The sequence below is a fragment of the Argiope bruennichi genome, chromosome 2, assembly GCF_947563725.1.
Source record: "Argiope bruennichi chromosome 2, qqArgBrue1.1, whole genome shotgun sequence".
NCBI lineage: Eukaryota > Metazoa > Arthropoda > Arachnida > Araneae > Araneidae > Argiope > Argiope bruennichi.
Window position 1 is genome coordinate 98363362 of NC_079152.1, and position 20576 is coordinate 98383937.

General features: G+C 26.0%; 1 protein-coding gene across 6 annotated transcripts in view; it reads right to left on the minus strand.

Moving 5' to 3' along the window:
- Positions 1 to 2505: 2505 nt before the first annotated feature.
- LOC129991144 (poly(A) RNA polymerase GLD2-like) overlaps positions 2506 to 20576 on the minus strand; it is a 55009-nt gene continuing 36938 nt past the window's right edge. For 2 of the 6 annotated variants that reach the window (XM_056098209.1, XM_056098207.1), the window contains 14 exons: positions 19206 to 19553; positions 17558 to 17657; positions 17310 to 17444; positions 14952 to 15110; positions 13508 to 13622; positions 12654 to 12745; positions 12316 to 12379; positions 11301 to 11367; positions 9038 to 9114; positions 8767 to 8895; positions 8391 to 8437; positions 7786 to 7919; positions 3976 to 4091; positions 2506 to 2704 (listed from right to left, as the gene is read on the minus strand). In XM_056098209.1, the coding sequence (XP_055954184.1) occupies positions 2574 to 2704; positions 3976 to 4091; positions 7786 to 7919; positions 8391 to 8437; positions 8767 to 8895; positions 9038 to 9114; positions 11301 to 11367; positions 12316 to 12379; positions 12654 to 12745; positions 13508 to 13622; positions 14952 to 15110; positions 17310 to 17444; positions 17558 to 17657; positions 19206 to 19480 (1641 nt within the window). In that variant the 5' untranslated portion in view covers positions 19481 to 19553 and the 3' untranslated portion in view covers positions 2506 to 2573. Of the gene's footprint in view, positions 2705 to 3975; positions 4092 to 7785; positions 7920 to 8390; positions 8438 to 8766; positions 8896 to 9037; positions 9115 to 11300; positions 11368 to 12315; positions 12380 to 12653; positions 12746 to 13507; positions 13623 to 14951; positions 15111 to 17309; positions 17445 to 17557; positions 17658 to 19205; positions 19554 to 19725; positions 19746 to 20314; positions 20426 to 20576 lie in introns of those variants that run through there. The other 4 variants (XM_056098208.1, XM_056098210.1, XM_056098212.1 and 1 more) reach the window with 4 other exon arrangements.

A 20576-nucleotide genomic window follows, 5' to 3' on the forward strand; every position in this document is an offset into this window, starting at 1 on the left:
GTGTTGTATTCCACCATGACAATGAAAAGGCCACACACATCTTTGGTCACTCGGCAAAAATTATTGGAGCTTGGTTGGGATGTTTTGCCACATCCACCATATAGTCCTAACCTTGCACCATCTGATTACTTTTTGTTTCGATCTTTACAAAACTCCTTGAATGGTAAAAATTTCAATAATGATGATGATGTCAAATCGTACCTGATTCAGTTTTTTGCTAATAAAAACCAGAAGTGAACATGGGAACATGGGATGAACATGGGATTAGGATGCTGCCTGAAAGATGGCAAAAGGTCATTCATCAAAATGGGCAATACATTACAGAATGAAGTTATTTAGTTCCATGAAAAAATTGTCTTTGATTTTCTAAAAAAAATCCGCAATTACTTAGTTGCCAACCCAATATATAATATATTTTCCACTTGGAGATTAATGTTAACTGGAAAATATTTCAAAACACGAAATTTAAACTTACATGAAGATGATTACATTAAAATTAATTATTGATAGTTATCAATAATATGCTATAATCAATTACTGTTTTATAATAAATTATAAAACAAATGCTTGATTTTCATCTATATCTTTAATGATTAATTTAAAACCTCACACATTAGATTTGCAACCTAAAAAAACGCCTAGAATATTTCTTCATTTTAATGTTTTAAAAAAACAGAAAAAAAGATTAAAAAACTTCTACAAAAAAAAAAAAAAAAAAAAAAAAAAACAATCTCGCTTATTAACTTATTGGGGGGGGGGGGTCTGCTTTCTGAATTCTTGAAATGAATAACAGTCAATAAAATATCTTACCATAGTATGTCCTGTGCTCTGAATTAAAAACTTAGAAGATACAAAGTGACATCCTACTCCATATATTACTCTCAAATTAATACCATTAGAAAATAGCCAAAAATGCAAGCAATCACTAAATGAATTCTATATTCACACATACTTAAGCCTCTCTCTCTCTCTCTATATATATATATATACAGGGTGGCCATAATTAAACTGACAGTGCTCACAGTGTTCTGTAGCGCGATCTATTTGCGAGAATGACACCACATCTTGTAAGAAAATTAAACAAGACAAGGAACGAAGGATTCCGCGGAAAAAAAAAAAAATAGTTCCAAAAAACACCGCTAGGGGAATATGTGGCGCTGTGCAATAGAAAATAGAGTGTTAACAAATGCAAATCAATACGGAAATAAAATTACCCTTCATTTTGCACATTCAAATCATGTTCAATGTGGCTGCCGTGTTTGTGGACCACGTATTGCATTCTGTGCACAGTATTCACAACAGCAGAAAGTAACATGTCTGCAGGAATCTCCCATACAGTCCGTGATATGTTATCCTTCAACTTAGTCAGGTCCTGGACAACTCCTTGATAGACCTTGGACTTAAGGTAACCCCAAAGGTAAATTGGTAAGGTAAACCCATTCTCTGTTACCCAGTAAGTGAAATTGCAGATAAAGAGACTTTATCGGTGTTTATGTAAATTTTCCGCTTTTTTAAAAGTGTTGCCATATTGCACTTGAACCAAATCAGCAAATGTGCAAAATAAAAGGTAATTTTATTTAGGTATTGATTTGCATTTGCTAACTATTTTCTATTACACAACGCCACATATTCCCCCAGCGGTGACTTTTGGACCTAATTTTTTTTTTTTCGCGGAATCCTTCGTCCCCCGTCTTGTTTAATCTTCCTACAAAATGTGGCGTCATTCTCGCAAATAGATCGCGCTACAGAACACTGTGAGCACTGTCAGTTTAATTATGGCCACCCTGTATATATATATATATATTATATTATCAATCATATGATATTTTATTATCAATGAAACTGATAATAAAAATATTATTAACTACTGTTAATTAAGCAAAATCGATCTTTAAAAAATAAAAGAAAAATATATTGAAAGAAAATTTTTAGAATTATTTTCGATTGCTCCTCAAAATTGGGGACAATTCCCTCTTCATTATCCAGGATTAAATATTAACAGCACTGGTTTTAATCTTTTAGGCTTCATGTAAGCCTAAATATAAAATAGCTTACCATTTATATAAGTTAAAAATATAGCTTTCGGAATGAAGCAATAAAAAAACAGTGTAAATACATTAGCATTTTATTTTTAAAAATTGTCAAAATTGCTGTAAACAAAGATAAATTACAACAAATCTAAAAGAAATCATATGTTGGAACAACTTGCATGTATTCTGAAATTTTAATGAAACATATGAGTATAAATCAAAAGTTTACTGATATGTACGCATAGAAACTAATATTTTAGAATTAAAAAAAATAAATAAATATTTAAAAATATTTGACTTTATAAAACCTTGCATGAAATAATGTATTAAAGTAAATGTATTCATTGTAAATTAAAATTGTTATTTTGTTTATTTGATGAGACTTATAAATGTGAACAATGTACATTTTTTAAATCTATCATTCAAATAGTTAATCATTCTGAGCAATTCTCTTTGTTGAAAAAAAAAAAAACACTGAAAAATATAAAAATAGTTTATTTTATACACCACATAATAATAAAATATATAACATATAGAAAATTATCAACTTAATACACTGCTTAAGTTACAAATTTTCGTGATGCGATTCCAACTAGTTTTAAATACGTGTTGAATACGATCAAAGACTGCTTGATTAAAAACAGCACGAGCAGTGTTCGTCTGATCGAATGGCTCTGCAATAAATAAAATAAAAATAAATAAATAACTTTAAAACAAAATAGTGCTTTTTATTCATGTAGCAGAAATATTGGTACATGTAATTAGAAATCTCTGACAATTTAGTAACATATCAGTTAATGTATACTCATTTCAAAATCAGGGATAAAAATAAAAAGCATTGTAGATAAATAGGCAATAATTTTTATGATTTTTTTTATGTCTACAAACATGACAAATTTCAATTTTCAAGATTAAAGATTAGAATATTTCATTCTAACATGTAAAAAACAAACACCATACTATCAACATAAATATTTAATCTTTCAATCAATTTTCCTTTCATGTTTATTGTGAAAAAAGAAAAAAAAAAATAAGAAGAAAAAAACAAAAATGAGTCTTAAACATTGTATGTAAAGTTCAGATAGTGCATTAATAACTAAATGCTTTAAATCATAAATAACAACTAGAGTATTATTTCAAAAACTTTATGTGTAATATAATAGAGAGACTGAACTAATTTTCAATTTTATATGATCAAAATTTCTTCTTTCACAAAAAAAAAGTGAATTACAAGTCTCTTGTCAAAAAAATTACAAAATATGTAAATATATTATACATTCCAACAGTATTTATTAAGAATGCATGGACAGATTTACGAGTCTAGAAAAATCGAATATACAACTAAAAACTCTAATTTCGAAAACTGAATGAATTTCCAAGAACAAAAAGGATCAAAACATTACTTTATAATAGATTCAAGCATAAAAATTCTATTGAAAAAATATCACTTAAACACCTCTGATTCAGAGAAAAACATGAACTTATGTTGAGAGGAAGAGTTAGAAAGAGAGGCAATTACCAATTTATGATATTTAGAATAAAAATATTTCTGTTACCTTAGCAAAAAATAAGCTTTTTTCAGTGGAAATCAAAATAAATTTGTAACTTAAAAAAAGTTTAACTAGATTCGTAAGTACAAAAACATGAAACTAAATATATTTAAATAATAAATAATATTAAAAACAATTTTTTTGCTGAAATTCATTTAAAAAAAGCATTAAGTTAAAACTTCCTCTTTAAGCAATTGTTTCTAAATTAGCTCAAGCTTGATTAAAATACAAATCAAAATTTAGAAGTTAATAATTTCCTCTGTACACTTCTTTTATTAATTACAGAAGAAATATTGAACATAATTCTAATTTTAGAAAGTAATTGTCATAAAATGAATAACACTCAAAATGATTAAAAAATGCAGAAAACTACAAATTTTTAAAAAATATTTTACCTTCTATGCATATATATTTCCAATGACCATGTTTATTTTTGGGAGAAGTAGTTTGTGCTGCATCTTCTCTGGATATCACACCCCCTAGTCTAATAGACATAGCACTTTCCCGATAACTGAAAAAAAGCAATAATAAAATTTCTCATGAAAAACATAGACAGACCAATTATTAGGAGCACAGAGATGTAATATATATATATATATATATAAAATAAGAAGAAAAAAACAAAAACAAAAATGAGTCTTAAACATTGTATGTAAAGTTCAGATAGTGCATTAATAACTAAATTCTTTAAATCATAAATAGCATTATTATATATATATATATATATATATATATATATATATATATATATATATATATATATATATATATATATATAATATGAAATCTTTATAAATCATATTTATTTACCAATTTTAATTGAATCCCACATTAAGTTTTTTTTAACAATAACTTTTTTTAACATATAACTCATTATTTTAATAAAAGTCCTTCATTCAGATGATTTACAATAAATAAATAAAAACAATACAGTTAATTAAATAAAACTATGAGAAATTACTATTTTTTTTTCATTAAAACTGGAATCCAAAACTTAATTATCAAACAATATATCTGTTACAAAACATAAAAAGGGTGTCATTTTTTAAAACTCTTATGAATTTTTAGAGGTATGGGACGCAGGAGGATAGAACCTGAGCCCTTTTGGTTAGCAGTCCAGTAACGATCCGATTATGCCAAAAGAGCTGTTCGGGCAGAAGCGCTGTTACTGGCTTATATGTAATTCACCACAGTACTCTCCCTCCAGTGAGTCGAAGGGGAGACGAACGATTTGGATGATGAGTGGTGACGTATTTAGTAGTAGCGGTTGTCTTAATGGGCCTGTACCCTACTTGAGTAGCGCCAAGCGTTATGGCGAGCGTTTGTGGGTGCTAATGCGCTAAGTGCGTCTGGCGGCTTTGGGTTGCTGCGTCACGTGAATCTGACGACTTTGCTGCGCCAAGTGAGTCTGGCGACTTTAGTTGCGGGTAGATCGTTGCGCCACAACAGCTGTACGAAGGTTGAAGGTTCAGCGTCCGAGGTCACCAATGAAGAGGTATGGGACGCAGGAGGATAGAACATGGGACCTTTTGGTTAGCAGTCCAGTAACGATCCGATTATGCCAAAACAGCTATTCGGGCAGAAGCGCTGTTACGGGCTTATATGCAATTCACCACAAATTTATCAAAATACTAGCCACCTTCGGCGACCAGACGGTTCGCCAATCTTAATGCACGTTAAAATTTTAATAATTAAATATTTTATGGAACTCCCATTTTAATTGCTTTTTCATTAAAATATTTTAAAACTTCAAATTTTAATAGTCATATAATTCACTCATAATATTATAAAGACCTTCAGCCATAATGTAATATGTATCTCGCTAATTTTCTGTTAGCTCCCGTAGAATTTATGCTTCAAATTCAAGTGGAAATGATTAAACTGCAATAAATATAATTTTTTTTTTTACTGAAACTAAGCATTTTTTAAAAATATGAGTACTGAAAACAGAGTCGCTGAGTATTTAAACCTTATGGGCACTACAGAATATTTTTCTTAATTTATATAATATCTCAAGAAGTTTTCTCAGATTCATCATGAACAGATCGATTAATTAACAATGTTTAGTTTTAAATGCATCAAACACTAAGAAAATAAACAGAATCCTTTGAAATAATCTGCCGAAAATTTCTTAAGCCTATCCTCTTTGGCGTGGGAAAAAAAAACTGAAGCCTTACATATTTGGTGGTGGGGAAATGAAAATTTTTTTGGCAAGAAAGTTAGTTTTTAATTAATAATTAAAATTCTAATTAATTATTCAAAAAAAAAGGAAACCCAGGTGCACATTCCCGACCTCCAAGGTATGCATGTGCCAAATTTCGTAGCTGTAGGTCGAACGGTCTGGCCTGTAGAGAGCCAACACACACACATACACACAGTGAGCTTTACATAAGTATAGATAATATATACATTAAAGCAATCTGTTCTTTCTCGGTCATACATAGAATGAGGTACATAGATTATAAGCAATTTTTTACTAACAACTACAATAAAACAAACTGATACAAATAAACATAAAAGTATAATGCTATTATAATAAAGTATTAATGATTGGGAAAGTATAAAAACCAGAGTAATAACCAATAAAATACAATTAAAAATAATCATGTTATAAGCATTTCTGAATTGCATTGGAATATTTCATATACATAGAATATATATATGTTTATTTATGCTTAAACTTTTACATTATACATAATAAAAACTTCTTTTTCATTTCCAATAAATTTACATTAAGTATCTTAAGTCTTACATACATTTTAATTTTATATTTATGTCTGCATATACTAATGATGTAAAAAGTGTATTTTCAGAAATTTCTAAATAATTGACAGCAGTCTAAAAATAAAAATATTGAACCTCTTTTACTTTTAATTATAAAAACTGGGTTTCCACTTAAACTGAAGAAAAAAATTCAGAGACTTTCAAAAGACTATAAAATTATGTAATTTATACTATAAAACATAAAAAAATGCATATCATTGCAAAGCATTAAGGAGATATGCTCATCTTGCAGTTAATACATTAAAACTTCAAAGAGATGTAGGGATCACAATGAATTACATTGAAAGATAGTGACAACTTGATGCTAATTTCATATAAAATACTACTGGTGCTCACTTCACAAACACATTCACACTTTAGTTGAAACAAAATTCATTAAAAAATGTTATTCTCACAAGAATTTCTAACCTCAATTTTGATAAAGTACTTGGAAGTTATTCTTATTTACATTTACAAAATTCTTATATTTATACAAATATATATTATGTGTGTGTGGTGCACATGTGTGCATGTTCTCCCTCACTTCAAAATCGAACATGTAAAATCATTTGCTTTATTAATAAAGTCATGCTGAATACTTTGTCATTCTTTACACTGCACATTAAAATTAGTACATTTAAATAAAACACTTTTATGTCTGGAGAAATGCTAGATACCTTTTGTTCGACCATAGATGAGATTTTGGGAAAATTACCTGTCTAGGAACACTTTTGGGCAGTTTGAAATTTCCTTACAAGAAATATGAATAATAACTCAGCGTACACTTACAAAAATCTTTCAGTGTTGCAACTATTCACTGTGAAGACAAAATGAATTGCATAAGAGACAATAAGACAAAATGAATTGCATTAGCTCCAGATGCTGGATCTGTTGAAGACTTCTACAATTTGTGGTAATAATCCTGCTGTTCTGTCTTCCTCCAAAATACACAGAGAGAAAAGAATAATGATTGAATTTTCACATATCAACACCCCTTTTTTCATTGGTGGAATTTTCAAGCCAAAAAAAGTGACAAACTGTTTTTTTTATTTCTCTCAAAAAATTAATGGAAGTATATTTTACCTATTTTTCAAAGACCAAATCAAAAGTCAAATACTTTTCTGAGGCCCACATAGAGCAAAATAAAATTCAACAAACTTTCCATGGTTTTCAAGAACCATGGAAACTGTAAATAATTGCATATCTAATTATCCTCAAGCTGAAACTTTTGTTCGTATATTTAGATTATATAAAAATAGTGCAATTAACTAATAAATTTCAGCGTATGGTGCATTGTAATAAGCATCCTTAAAATCAATAACTTTCATAAGTGCTAAATAATATATAAATTAATAAATTTCTTGCTTGCATTATTGAAATAAACAGATTAAAGTCATTTATATTTACACAAGTAAGTGTATTCAGTAGCAGAATATACTTACTTGAATTCTTCTGAGTAATATTTTAAAAAGCCAATGAAAAGATCTCCAAGGTCTTCTTGGTTTTCTGAAATAAAGTTAGGGAGTTCTTCATGAAGCTTTAACTTCCGAATATCTGAACGAGGAAGATATTTATCCTGCAAAAGACACATTCCAAGGCATCAGCAATTGCAAGTAATAAATAATTTATGTTACTTGTGATGCTTCAATGATTATTTATTTAGGAAATCAATAATTTGTAAATTAAATAATACTATTACTGATAGATCCATTTATTTCACTTAATTAAATTATTCCAATATTTTAGAAAAATCTGTGAAATAATTTACCTATTTCTCATTGAATTAATATGGTTTTATATAAAAATCTAGATATTTTTCAACTGATCAGCTAGAACTGAAATTGACCTGAAAAAATTAACTATTTTTGTTTAAATCCTTATTAATTCAATGAGAAATGGCTGACTTATTTCACATGTAAGTTTTTATAAAAATTCATAAAAGGAGGCTACATATTTCTCTGAGTTAAATATTTAAAAATTATAAAGGAAATACTAAAATACATTAAGAAAAAAAAAATTAGCAAATAAATAAAGAAATATGACTTACTGGCTGTATCTGTTGAAGGCAAGGTAAAACTGGAGGTCGACATCTATCTGCAAAATTTTAATGAATTATTTTTGAATAAGCATAAAGATAAAAAGTAAATGGCTTATCATCTATTAAAATTAAGTTTCTTTTTTCAAAAAAGAAATCGTTCATTTTTATAATGAACTTTAAATAAAGTTTTGTATCAAAATCTATAAAATGATAATTAATTATACCATTTTAAATTAAGAACAAGTAATGCTGCTTTACAACAAACTTTCCAAATTGAAATAAAAATTAAAATTACAAAATATGATTAAAAAATTAATAAATGAATAACATAAAATTTCCCCTGTACAAGTACAATTAAAAGTTAAATATTTTTTTAAATACTTACATTGTAGATAATGAATAACCATCAGAACTATTGAATAACTTGATAAACTATTGTTTTTAGCATCATTTATATCATGACAGCGAGCCCAGAGTTTGACTAATACAACTAATGGAGGCAGTCTTCCATCAACTGAAACAAAAGGTAGAAAGAAAATTGCAGTTTCCTCTTAATTTTTTTAAAAGTCAAAGCCTGCAAGACATTCTTTAACTTTAAGGAAGAAGATACTCTTTAACTGTTATTTTAATGAAAAAGAAGAGACACAATTACTTACTTCGGGCATAACTTGTTAATAACTGAGTATTTCTGATACCAATTGCATTATTGATATTTAAATCCACTTCAATACCACTAAAAATTCAATATAGAGATAAAATAAAAGTACATTAATGGAAGAAAATCACTATAAAGTACAACAAATTCATTAAACAATGACAAAGATACTAACATTGATAACCCTCTTTAATTCTACAATCAAGAATTACAGAAAGCATCTTATTTGTTTATGGATACATAATTTTAAAATTTAAGAAAAATAAATGTGTTCTTCTAAAGAGTAAATAAAAATTAATTAATTTAACTCATGATTAATATATTGTAAAACTGCTTTAAAAAAAATTACTGAATGTAGAATATGAAATCCCAGCCAATTAAAAAAAAATTGACCATCTTTTTAAAATATTTTAAATTACTTAGCATCAGTATTTAATGATGACTACAAAAATTATCAAGCTATATTTTAAGAAAAATATATTAAAATTACACATTGCTTATTTTGACAGAGAGTATCTAAATATTAAATGGGTGTAAAAATAATTGCAGTTTTTCTACCTCTAAACTTTGACAGCAGCTTTGGGAAATCAATTTAATTCATATTGTATCACATATCACTTCAAAGTATAGGATTTGATCTTTAATTTGATATAGTAGTGTTTATTATTATTATATCAGACTGTTAAAATAAAGATAAAAAAAATTTGCATATTATACCAGGTTGGGTTTAAGCTGAGAATTGAGAAGTGATCCATAGCATTATAGAGCAATATATATGTGTGTGTGTGCGTGCAAGTAATATCTCTAAATCTAAATTAAATCTTAATTAATTTTCCTAATTTTTATCTCAATTTAACCCATATTAACTTAATTCTAAATTGTTTTCTTATTTTCTGATCCAATTCCACCTTTTTCATTTAATGAATGTTACAGAAGCTCTGTATAAATGCTTAAATCAGCGGTCCTCACTCTCTGAAAGAAGGGATAAAAATCTGTCGATCTAAACAAATTCTTTTAAAAGATACCTATAATTAATAAAGATACCTTTTATATATACTATAATAGAGATACCTATAATAACTACCTTACCTAAATTAACACATGTAAAAAAATCCCTATCAGAATCTCATGGTATATAATCATCGGAAAAAATATTTATGTTGCTCTTTTCTCTTTTTGCTCTTGTGTCATGCTGTAGATTGCCATACCTCATCGGTTCTTGCTTGTACATAAATTCTGCCTCTCGGGATGGAAGAAAAGAGAAATTTAAAAATTCAAAGTATCTTCTCTCTTTTTGGCCACGAAACTGCATCATATATATATATATATACATACATACAGCCCTATACTGCACCAAGAAATTTCATGATGAAAATGAGGCATCAAGTAAAAGCTATTACTAAAATAGAACAGTCCAAAATGCTGTGGAACTCAATATCCCATTCATGAATGAATGATGGATGACAATTACACTGAACTGTAATTCCAAAAAAGTTTAAAATGGAGGCTACCATGAACTAAGTGAACTCCACGAGATTCATTGTAGTGAGGTCTGCTCTTCATTTTTTATAAGCAAATGTAATGTCTCATCCATCCATACACCAATCACAGTATTTTGATAAAGGAAAAACATAAAATGCAAATGCATCTAGAATTGCTACATTTAAATCCAGCAGAAGTTGATAGAAAAAAAAAAAAAAAAAAAAGAAAAAAAAATCTCCTATGATAATGCCAGACCAAATATCACAAATCAACAAGTAAAAGTTGAATAAAATGAGTTACTGAACTCTATTTCATTCAGTCAACATACAAGGCATTTCTCACATTGACTAAGACATCTTCAAACATCTTCACAGCTTATGCAATGAACAAGTGTTCAATAATCAGAAAGCAGTCAAAATTGTATTTAAATTTTTTTATCAGTTTAGGATCATCAGAGATATATTTTTCTAAGATGAACAAACTTCTTCATATTTTTTTTAAGAAATGTAAAGATTCTAACTGCTACAACCAAATAGAAATTTTAAAAGTTATGATATAGTGCTTTACAAAAACTGCAAGTATTTTTTCATCAATATAATATATGCAATGTAGAATACTGTACAAGGGGAGAATCTTATTACTAAAATAAAGAAATAAAAATTGACATATATCACAGCTGATTGCAATAAACAAATATAAATATAGCTAAATTAATTAAAACTTAAATTTTAAGTACAAACAAAATAAAACTGGATAAATTCAAATTTATGAAATCATGTTACCTTTCACCGTCTACAAATCTAAGTATAGGAACTTTTGCATATATGATTTGTATATCATACAAGAATTCTGAAAAATAAAAATTTATATTAGCAGAGAAATTTTCATTGCATTTTATAATCAGCAATTCTATCATCCAATTTTCATAAATTATATAGATTTGAATAACATATCTAAATGAAATTGAATTTACTAACATTCAATTCAACATATTTAGAAAATAAAAATACTTAAAGTACATTGAATAAATTCTAAAAATTTTAACAGACATTTTTAGTTGCAATAATTTAAAGAAAGGCATTTTCTTCAACAATTTGTTTTTATTTTTTAAAACAAAACTATTTCAGTCAAAACTCAAAGATTATATGATAAAAATTTTTAATTCTTCTTAGACACATAAGTTTTAAGAAATATTTTAGTACATTGAACGAAAAAAAAAAAAAAAAAAAAAAAAAAAAAAAATTCAAACACAGCAATTTTTTTATTGCTGCATGACATCTTTTTAAAAGGTTATATCTTGAATACATCTTATTTTGGTCAATCTATGTTATCTTATAAAAAAGAATTGCGTATAAGACTACAATAACTTATCAATGGAAGAACCATAGCACTGTGAGAAATTTTCAGTGTTCGTAATACATAGTAATAAATTCTATATTTGTTAATTTCATATACAATATATAAAAACAAAAACTTTTTAGTAATGAATTGTGTTTCGATCCTTACAATCACAGAAATTAATTAGCAATTATTTAAAAATATTCTAAGCTGTGAAAGTCTAAAAAAAAAACTTTTATGTAAATAATAGTATTTTACAGTTATAAAAGAGTCTTGAAAAAATCACATCAGCAATTAAGCTTTAATACATCTGTGTCATTTAACATATATGATTGTGTTTATTATCTTTTTTTTTTCAAACATAATATAACAAAGGTTGAAAAAAGAAAAATAATATATAACAGACTGAATAAAATTTACCATGTACACATAATTTTAACACTTTCAGACATACTTAACTGTATTTATGAAAGAGGCGTTTTATAGTATGAAGAATCCCAATAGCTTCTTTTTGTTGATCAACCTTAAAATAAATTAATAAATCTTTTAGAAAAATGAGAATTTCAGCACATAGAATTTTAAAATTATAAATTCACAAAATACTGGAACACTTTTGTCATTTTATTTTTAAAAAATTCCAAATAATTACAGTTCTAATAAATTTACTTAAATATTCTTACTTTTTATTACTAAATAATAATTATATTATTCAATGGAGCAAAGGAAATATATATATATATATATATGCATTTTGGAAATACAAGCACTTTTAAGATTAAATCACAAAATGATTTTACCTCTTCATCTGTTAGCATAAGACACATGTCTATATCACTGCTGCTTACACCTAGTCCTGTCATAGATGAGCCAACTACATATAAACCACAATCTACATTTAAAAAAAATATATATCATTATTAATTTAGCATTTTTAAACATACACTAATAAATTCTATGTTACATCCATTAATGAAAGCAAAATATATGCAAATTCAATCAAGTTTTAGATCAGTAAGACTGAAAAAATAATATTCATAACATATCATTTTTCTAAAATAGCATGTAAGAAAGAAAATTATTATTATAAGATCCCCTTTTTTCAAATGATACATGTCTGCAATGAACCTTTTTTTAAAAAAACCTGTTCAGTATTTAAAAACATTCCACTTCAACCTTCCTTGTTTTAACTATAAGTAGTTTGCCTAGATCTGATTTTATCACAAATTTCTAAAAAAACACAGAATTAATAAGCTAAAAATCATCTATATATATTTTCTTATTGTTTTTATTATTTTACAATCATATTTTTGGCCTTTTGGCTGATTCTGTCTTAAGAGGAAGAAAACTATCATCAAGATAACTTATATAACAATATTTTGGATATAACTCCCAATTCTAATCCTCCTATCTTTTTTTTCTATGTATTAATGACAAGCTATAATTTTGGACTTCATACATTATAAAAATCCTGCTAAATAGCAGTTGTGAAAAGTGTTTAAAAAACTTACAACTTCTATGTTATCTGACAAAGAATTCATGAAAAAAATATAAAAAATTGCATTTAAATGATATTCACAAAAAAAAAAAAAAAAAAAAAATGAAATTCAAACAATTAAGAATGTTACCAATAAGAAAATTTCAGAAAACTTACTAGGAAATTGCTGTCTTAATATCTGATGAAGTTTATCTCTTAATTCCATTTTACAATTGAATATATCATCAGATTGTTTATTTTTATGGAAGAGTCCCCATATTTCTCTTGATAACTAGGAATAATGAAGAAAGTAAACTAACATTAAGAAGTTTTTTTTTAAAATAAAGAACATAAAGAAAAATTATATAGATTTATATAAAAATAATTGAAACAAATTTTAAAAGAATAATTCATTCAATGCTTCATGACATTTGATATACAATTATAAACTTCATACTAATAAAACTTGCATTTTTAATTTCATTACTTATCAGATATTCATGTATCACATATGTCATACATCATAAAAAATGAGGAATTACCTGAATAATATATATAAAAACTATCGCTTTAAATATAATATGTATTTACAAGCTATAATGTCAAGATATATTTTGATACAGCCATTTCTAAACAAGAAGTGTGAAGTATAAATTTAAATTTCATAAAACTTAAGTTAAATTTTTAAATATTTCAGTTTTTCTGAAGAATAAGAAATATGCATTAAAAGATATCTAAATTCTTCAAAAAAATACAACTGATATTAAATGCATATTTTTTTTAGCTGAAATATCTATAAAGATGACACAAATTAATCTACACAAAAGTTAAAAAAAAAAAAAAAAAAAAATATCAATACTGCAAATAAATTTTAAATAATAACTTTAGCCTCAACTTTCTGAAAGAAAATTTTATTAAAAAATAAAAAAATGTTTAGAAACTTTCTAAAAATGGATTAATGAACAGAAGTTTGCCCATCATCAAATGATATATTAAATTTATTCATATTTACAAAATTATTATTTTTTTCACCCATTTAAATTCAAGCTTAAGTAATATTTCATCTGAGTTGTACAGATTTTTATATCATTCCACAGCTCTCAAGGTTTAATTTCTGTAACTTCAATTGTTTAGAGTTGGGCTGCAATATCACATGCCTAAAAGTAATATTGGCTCAACTAATTTTCAAGAAAAGATCCTTCTTTCATATAAGAAGACTGAAGTATTCTCACACATTATTTTCTGCCTTGGCATCAGTGTTGTAAATGAATCCTAATCAAATTCCTTCTTCAAGATTGACAACAAAAAGTTTTATAATCATCTAAGAAGAATAAAACTTTTTGATAGACTATAAACTGTGATTTGCAAAAATGAAAGAGTTTTTCAAATTTAAATGTATGTGTGTAAGTAAGTAAATGCATCAAATAAAATTAATAAATTTTTCTGAGTTATGTTGAAAATGAATATATTTTTTAAATCAAACTTAGACTTAAAAATATATATTTAAAATAATGTTCAATTAAATAAATTCAAGATCTAAAATAATAAAGTTTTTTTAATATATAACTTTTCAAAATCAAGAATTACAGAAATTATATGAAATGCAATAATTAATAATTACCGTAACAGTTGAATTGCCAGGCGAGGACCTATTCAGAAGAGGTGGTGAAGTGAAGCTTGAATTCCGATTCCGACGAAAATCCCTTCCTGAAGTAAAATTCTCATTTTCAGTCACAGGTGATTGTAAAAAATGAGGCCCATGAGGAGTCTGAAATTCCTGCTTTAGAATATAAATACCAATTACAAACAAATCTATAACAACATTTATTTATTGCAAATATGAAATATTATTTAATTTTAAAATATATATAAGATTATCTGTTAATCATGGAGAAACTGAAGCATGATAGACATCTAAAGTACTTTAATATTAATTTTGGGAAAATAAAATAATTATTTGCATTTTTCAATGACATATAAAAGGAGTCTTTCCAAGACATTCATTCATTCTAGCAACAAAGAAAGGTGAAATCACAAGATTATATTCTAGAAAAAAATATATAATTCCAAAAATTATATTTTTTAGTTGAGACTATTGAAAGTTTCTAGAAAATGAAGCCTAATTTCGATCCTCTTCATTAGTAAAATCATCTTCAATGCATGCTTTATATGTTATTCTGAAACTGACTGCATGAACGTATTATATATGCAGTTGCATATTACGTATTTACAACCATTATAATCAATAAATGATTAACTTATGCTTTTATTTAATAAAGATATAAAAATCAGAAATTTAATTATTTAAGGAAGCAGAGAAATTCTTACATAAAAATGTATATAACTGCTCGCATATTTTGAATCAGTTTAGATAAAATCACCTACATAAACATAGAATAAAGCAGAAGGGGCTGTTCTTTCTTTCTTTGTCTTTCTCATATATTTTTACGATCTAACACATGCATAATAGAATAAAAGCAATTAATAATTTATGTATCAGATAATTCCTTTTTAAACCCACCAAACTTGCATCATTAAGGAATAAATTAATAAAACTAGAGCATAAAATAAAAATTCTAGCTAGACGAAAAATAGGTTAGCTGCTCAGAGTACTTTACTAAAATTCCTGTATCTAATTGCTAACATTTTTCAATTTTGTTCACACATATGTAATTAGTTGTGTCAATATAATTAATCTAATAATGACAATCTGACCTAAAATATCAAACCCATCCATAATTCCAGTTATAAAAGAGTATGTTAATTTCAAGTATCACCATTAATGTATCTTTGAACTACCATGTTCATAGATAGGAAAAAGAAACAGATAAATGTTTTTACAGGTTCTATAAGAAGATTAAAATGTGGAAATTCATCAAAATCCAGGTATTGGATTTTTGAATATTACATTTTCTAAATGAAATATTAATTAGATAAATGTATAATTTTAAAGATACACCAACCTTAAATTGGAACACATCTCATAACTTTTGACTCAATGTCAGATGATGAGAATGATAAAAAAATAAATAGCACTCCTTACTCTGCAAATTAATATGCCATACCAATACAAAGACATAATGACGAACTTAACATGCAACTATTCATCATACATATACAAAGGACCTTCAATGGAAGCAGGTATTGAGACCAATCAAGCTACCATAGCAGCATTTCAAGAAGTTGATACAAGATATGTTATTCCCCCTCCCCTCAAACAAAAAAAAATATGGAATAAAAAGCGAGTTAAAAAATATTGCAGATTTGTTTAGACTTTGAGTTTATTTTTAAAACTAATTATAAAAAAGTAATAAGGATAATATGTTCCAAGTCAAAGAAATTAGGTTTTTGATAATTTTATACATTTTATGTTTCATAATTAAGTAAATGAAATGCATCCAAACAGACAACATTAATTCTGCTGTAATCCTCAATGATATTTTTCACAAAATGATTCTACACTACACATTTGATATTATTTCTGTTTCTAAAATTATGAAATCGTGCTCAAGATATCTTATATTTACACATACTTATTTAAAATCAAAATTGAATCATTACATACAATGAATCACTAAACAATGCAATGATATTTAAGAAAAAGAAAGAAAGAACAATCTTTTCAGGAAATAATTGCTAAATTAAAATTTTAATTTCAACATGAAACAGCATGATAATATATAACCTTTAAGACAAAAAATGGTCATTGTCATCAACTGAAATACACATGCTATTAACTACTGATTAATGAAATCATTAATAAGTTCTTAAGAAGTAGATATCTTGCATCATCATATGCTTATTCTCTACATATTTACATATTCTCCAGTTATCATATCTTATTCAAGCAAGTCATGAAACCAAATAAGACAAAAATAAATGCACTTTTGCATTGTTAGTGAAATTAAAACTGTTATACATATATTATAATTTTCATTTGTTAATAAATTTATTGTTTAATATATCAAAAGATAATAACCTTACTAGTGGATTCATTATTTCTAGTAAATCTTTGATATGGCTTGGATCTTGGATTAAGACGGCCTCGGAGGTCACTCTTCCATTTCATTTCTCCAGTTTTAAAGTCTTTAGGTGAGTTTGAATTGTTTAAATGCTTGAAAATAGAAAGCAGTATTAAAATGTGATTCTTTCTAAAACAAATTTTATCAATTATACTCAATATGCCATATGCAATTTGTTTAATTAAGTATTTTGAAACCAAATAACCTGCTCTGGTGTGTCATTTGCTGGAACTAAAAATTCTTTTGAAATATTTGCATGAGAATCAGAATAGCCAGGATTTACAGGGGATGGCAAAAGTGTTCTTCTGAAATAAATAACAGTTTGAAAACATGAAAATATTATCAGACACCAAATCATTCAAAATCTATGAATCAGATCTATGCATCCGAAAAAAGAAAAATGTTTTAACAAAACTCCTACAGATAGAAGCAAACAAATTAATTATTTTTAAGCATCTGTGTCAAATTAAACTGCACACGATATAGCTAGCATCTTTAAATTAATCACCAGATAATTATTTATCTACATTGCCAAAACATTTTGGAATGTTACTTTTAACTGTTTATAATGAGAACAGAAGACAATATTACAAGACAGGTTTTTTTTTAATAAAACTCAGGAATTCTTTGATAAGCCAATGATTTTACATCACTAGCCATTTTTAACCAAAGAATGTTAACAAATCATATTAAATTATAAAATTTCTAAATTATTTTTTAAGGAAAAAAAATCAAAGCAGGTGCATCATATTTAAAACTTAATAAGCCAGGATTTACATCATATTTCTCTTTATAAGTTAAATCTTGGAACTAAATCTGTAAGCATATGTTACATATGATATACCAACACAATATGTTGAACATATAATTGATTTAAGATACCACACATAAATAAAACTCGTAACCTGGTATCTTTAAAAAATTAAAATTTTTAACAATGCATTTGCAATCACCAACTTTACATTTAAATCACTGATTACAGCATTTTAGAGAAAGACAATTTAAAAAAACATATAATAAAAAAATTCTTTAAAAAAATGCTAGCAATTATACATTATATGTAGTGCCATCAAGAACGAGTGAATACACAATTTCAGAGGTATAAGAAATAAATAATAAAAAATAATTAAAAAGGGAATACAATTTTTTCATTTCTTTAAATATAAAATGTCAAGAAATAATATAAAAATCCCATTGTCTACCTCCACTGTTTGGAAAAATGGAAAGATAACTAATGCTTTTTCACAAAAATAAACTTCTTTATACCATAAAATCTTTATCATCAGCACATCAGAAGAAATTTTCTATTTCTTTATGTTCTGAATAAGTAAAGTTAGATTAACATTAAATATTATTATTTATAAAAGGAGAGACATAATGTAGTTAAGTACTTAAAAAAATAAAGAAATTTATAATAACAAACAACTGCTATTCTACATCTGTTGATAATTAAGATTCAGTTCTAATAACAGGCTATACATATATAATAAACAATAAATTATACAAAAAAAAATTGTAGATAATGTTTTTTGAGCATCATAAAGTTGACAAAAATGTTTTAGCTTAGTAAAAACATCATAAACTATTTTAGTAACTACACTTTGTTTAAAAAAATTAGCAAAATAGCAGAAAACTTTCTAGCCATATTTAACAATAGACACATTAACTTATCCTCTTTAATATGATGCAATAATAATGAGTATGTCTTTTTGAATTTTTTACACTAAACAAAAAAAAAAATATGATGCAACTGCTGAAATGTGCACAGAACATACAAAAAAATATTAAACTCTACAAAGTCATTAGATCATTTAATAGAAATAAATTTTCAACTAATTGTACAGAACACTCACTTAGCATTTGAAGTATTCACAGAAGAACAAGTAGGTGTAGATGAAATATCAGACTTTTTCACTTGTTTAGAGCTTTCATTTTGTTTGGATTGTGATAAACAGTCGTTACATAAATTCTTAGCATCTGGATCAAAATTCTTGACATTTTTTTTACAAGATTTGCACAGTAATGCTATTAAGGCATCAACATCTACAGTCATATTTGCAAGCCCAGTACAAAATACAGGTGTATTAACTGCAGGAGGTTTTTTGGAAACTGGAGTATACCCATCCATATCAGTATAACAATGATAGCTTTTTCAGGACATTATTTAAATTTTACAATGTGACAGCAATTATTTCTAAAACCTATGAAAGAAAAGACGGGTGAGTCATCAGTAAAGACCTAAATGAAATATTTATGATAAAATGTTAAAATAAATTAGCTTATTTTATTAGAGTTCAATTAAAATAAGTGAAAAAGAACAATTTTTACAGTTACTTATAATTAAAAAAATCAATGAATAAATAAATACTTCACTGTAAATTTAGTTAACTTCAAAATAATATATGTTATTCATAATTTGGAGTTCCCTACTAAATTTTCAAGATAAGCTTAACTATGATTCTAAAAAAAGATTTTTAAAAATCTGACACTTTATAAAATATGGAAGTTATGAATAATATGAAAGTTTAATGTAGTTACTTATTGAAAAAAAATATTTGGAGTGACAGATTAATTGTCATGAGAAGTCAAAACCTTTCTCATATAAATTAATATCAAATAGTAAATTAAAATCATTTGAAAACACTATGTTTTTGATTCATGAAAAATACCACAAAAATTATTTTAAAAATGTTTCATAGATAATATTAATTTCAGAATTTTTATAATTAAATTTTTAGGAAACTTCTTCAATTTTTCTAGATTATAATTGACGGAATTTACGAAAAATCATAATTCTTATTAATTCTTTTCAGTGTAATTTTTAAATAAACAAAAAAATTTTAATAAAGATTTCAAATCTTATTGCACTTTAATGTTACAATATTATTAATCGGAATGACAACATATTTTAATTTAAATAGAAAAAGTTTTGTAAAAATGCACTGTTATTATTAGTCAGTACCTGACTCCAATTTTTTCTTTTTTAATACTGAGAAGAAATTTTCTTCTTGTTGCCACACATTCATATATATAACATACGACCACACGTTTATCTTTGTCTATTGCCAAACTCGAATATTTTTATTAGAGATGCATAATCCACGATTTTTTGAATAACAAATAATATTGCTATTGTTATTTTTAAATACGCGTTCCAAATATCTGTGATTTCAATCATATTATTAATTAAAAATTATTACTTAATATTAAATATAAAATTTATT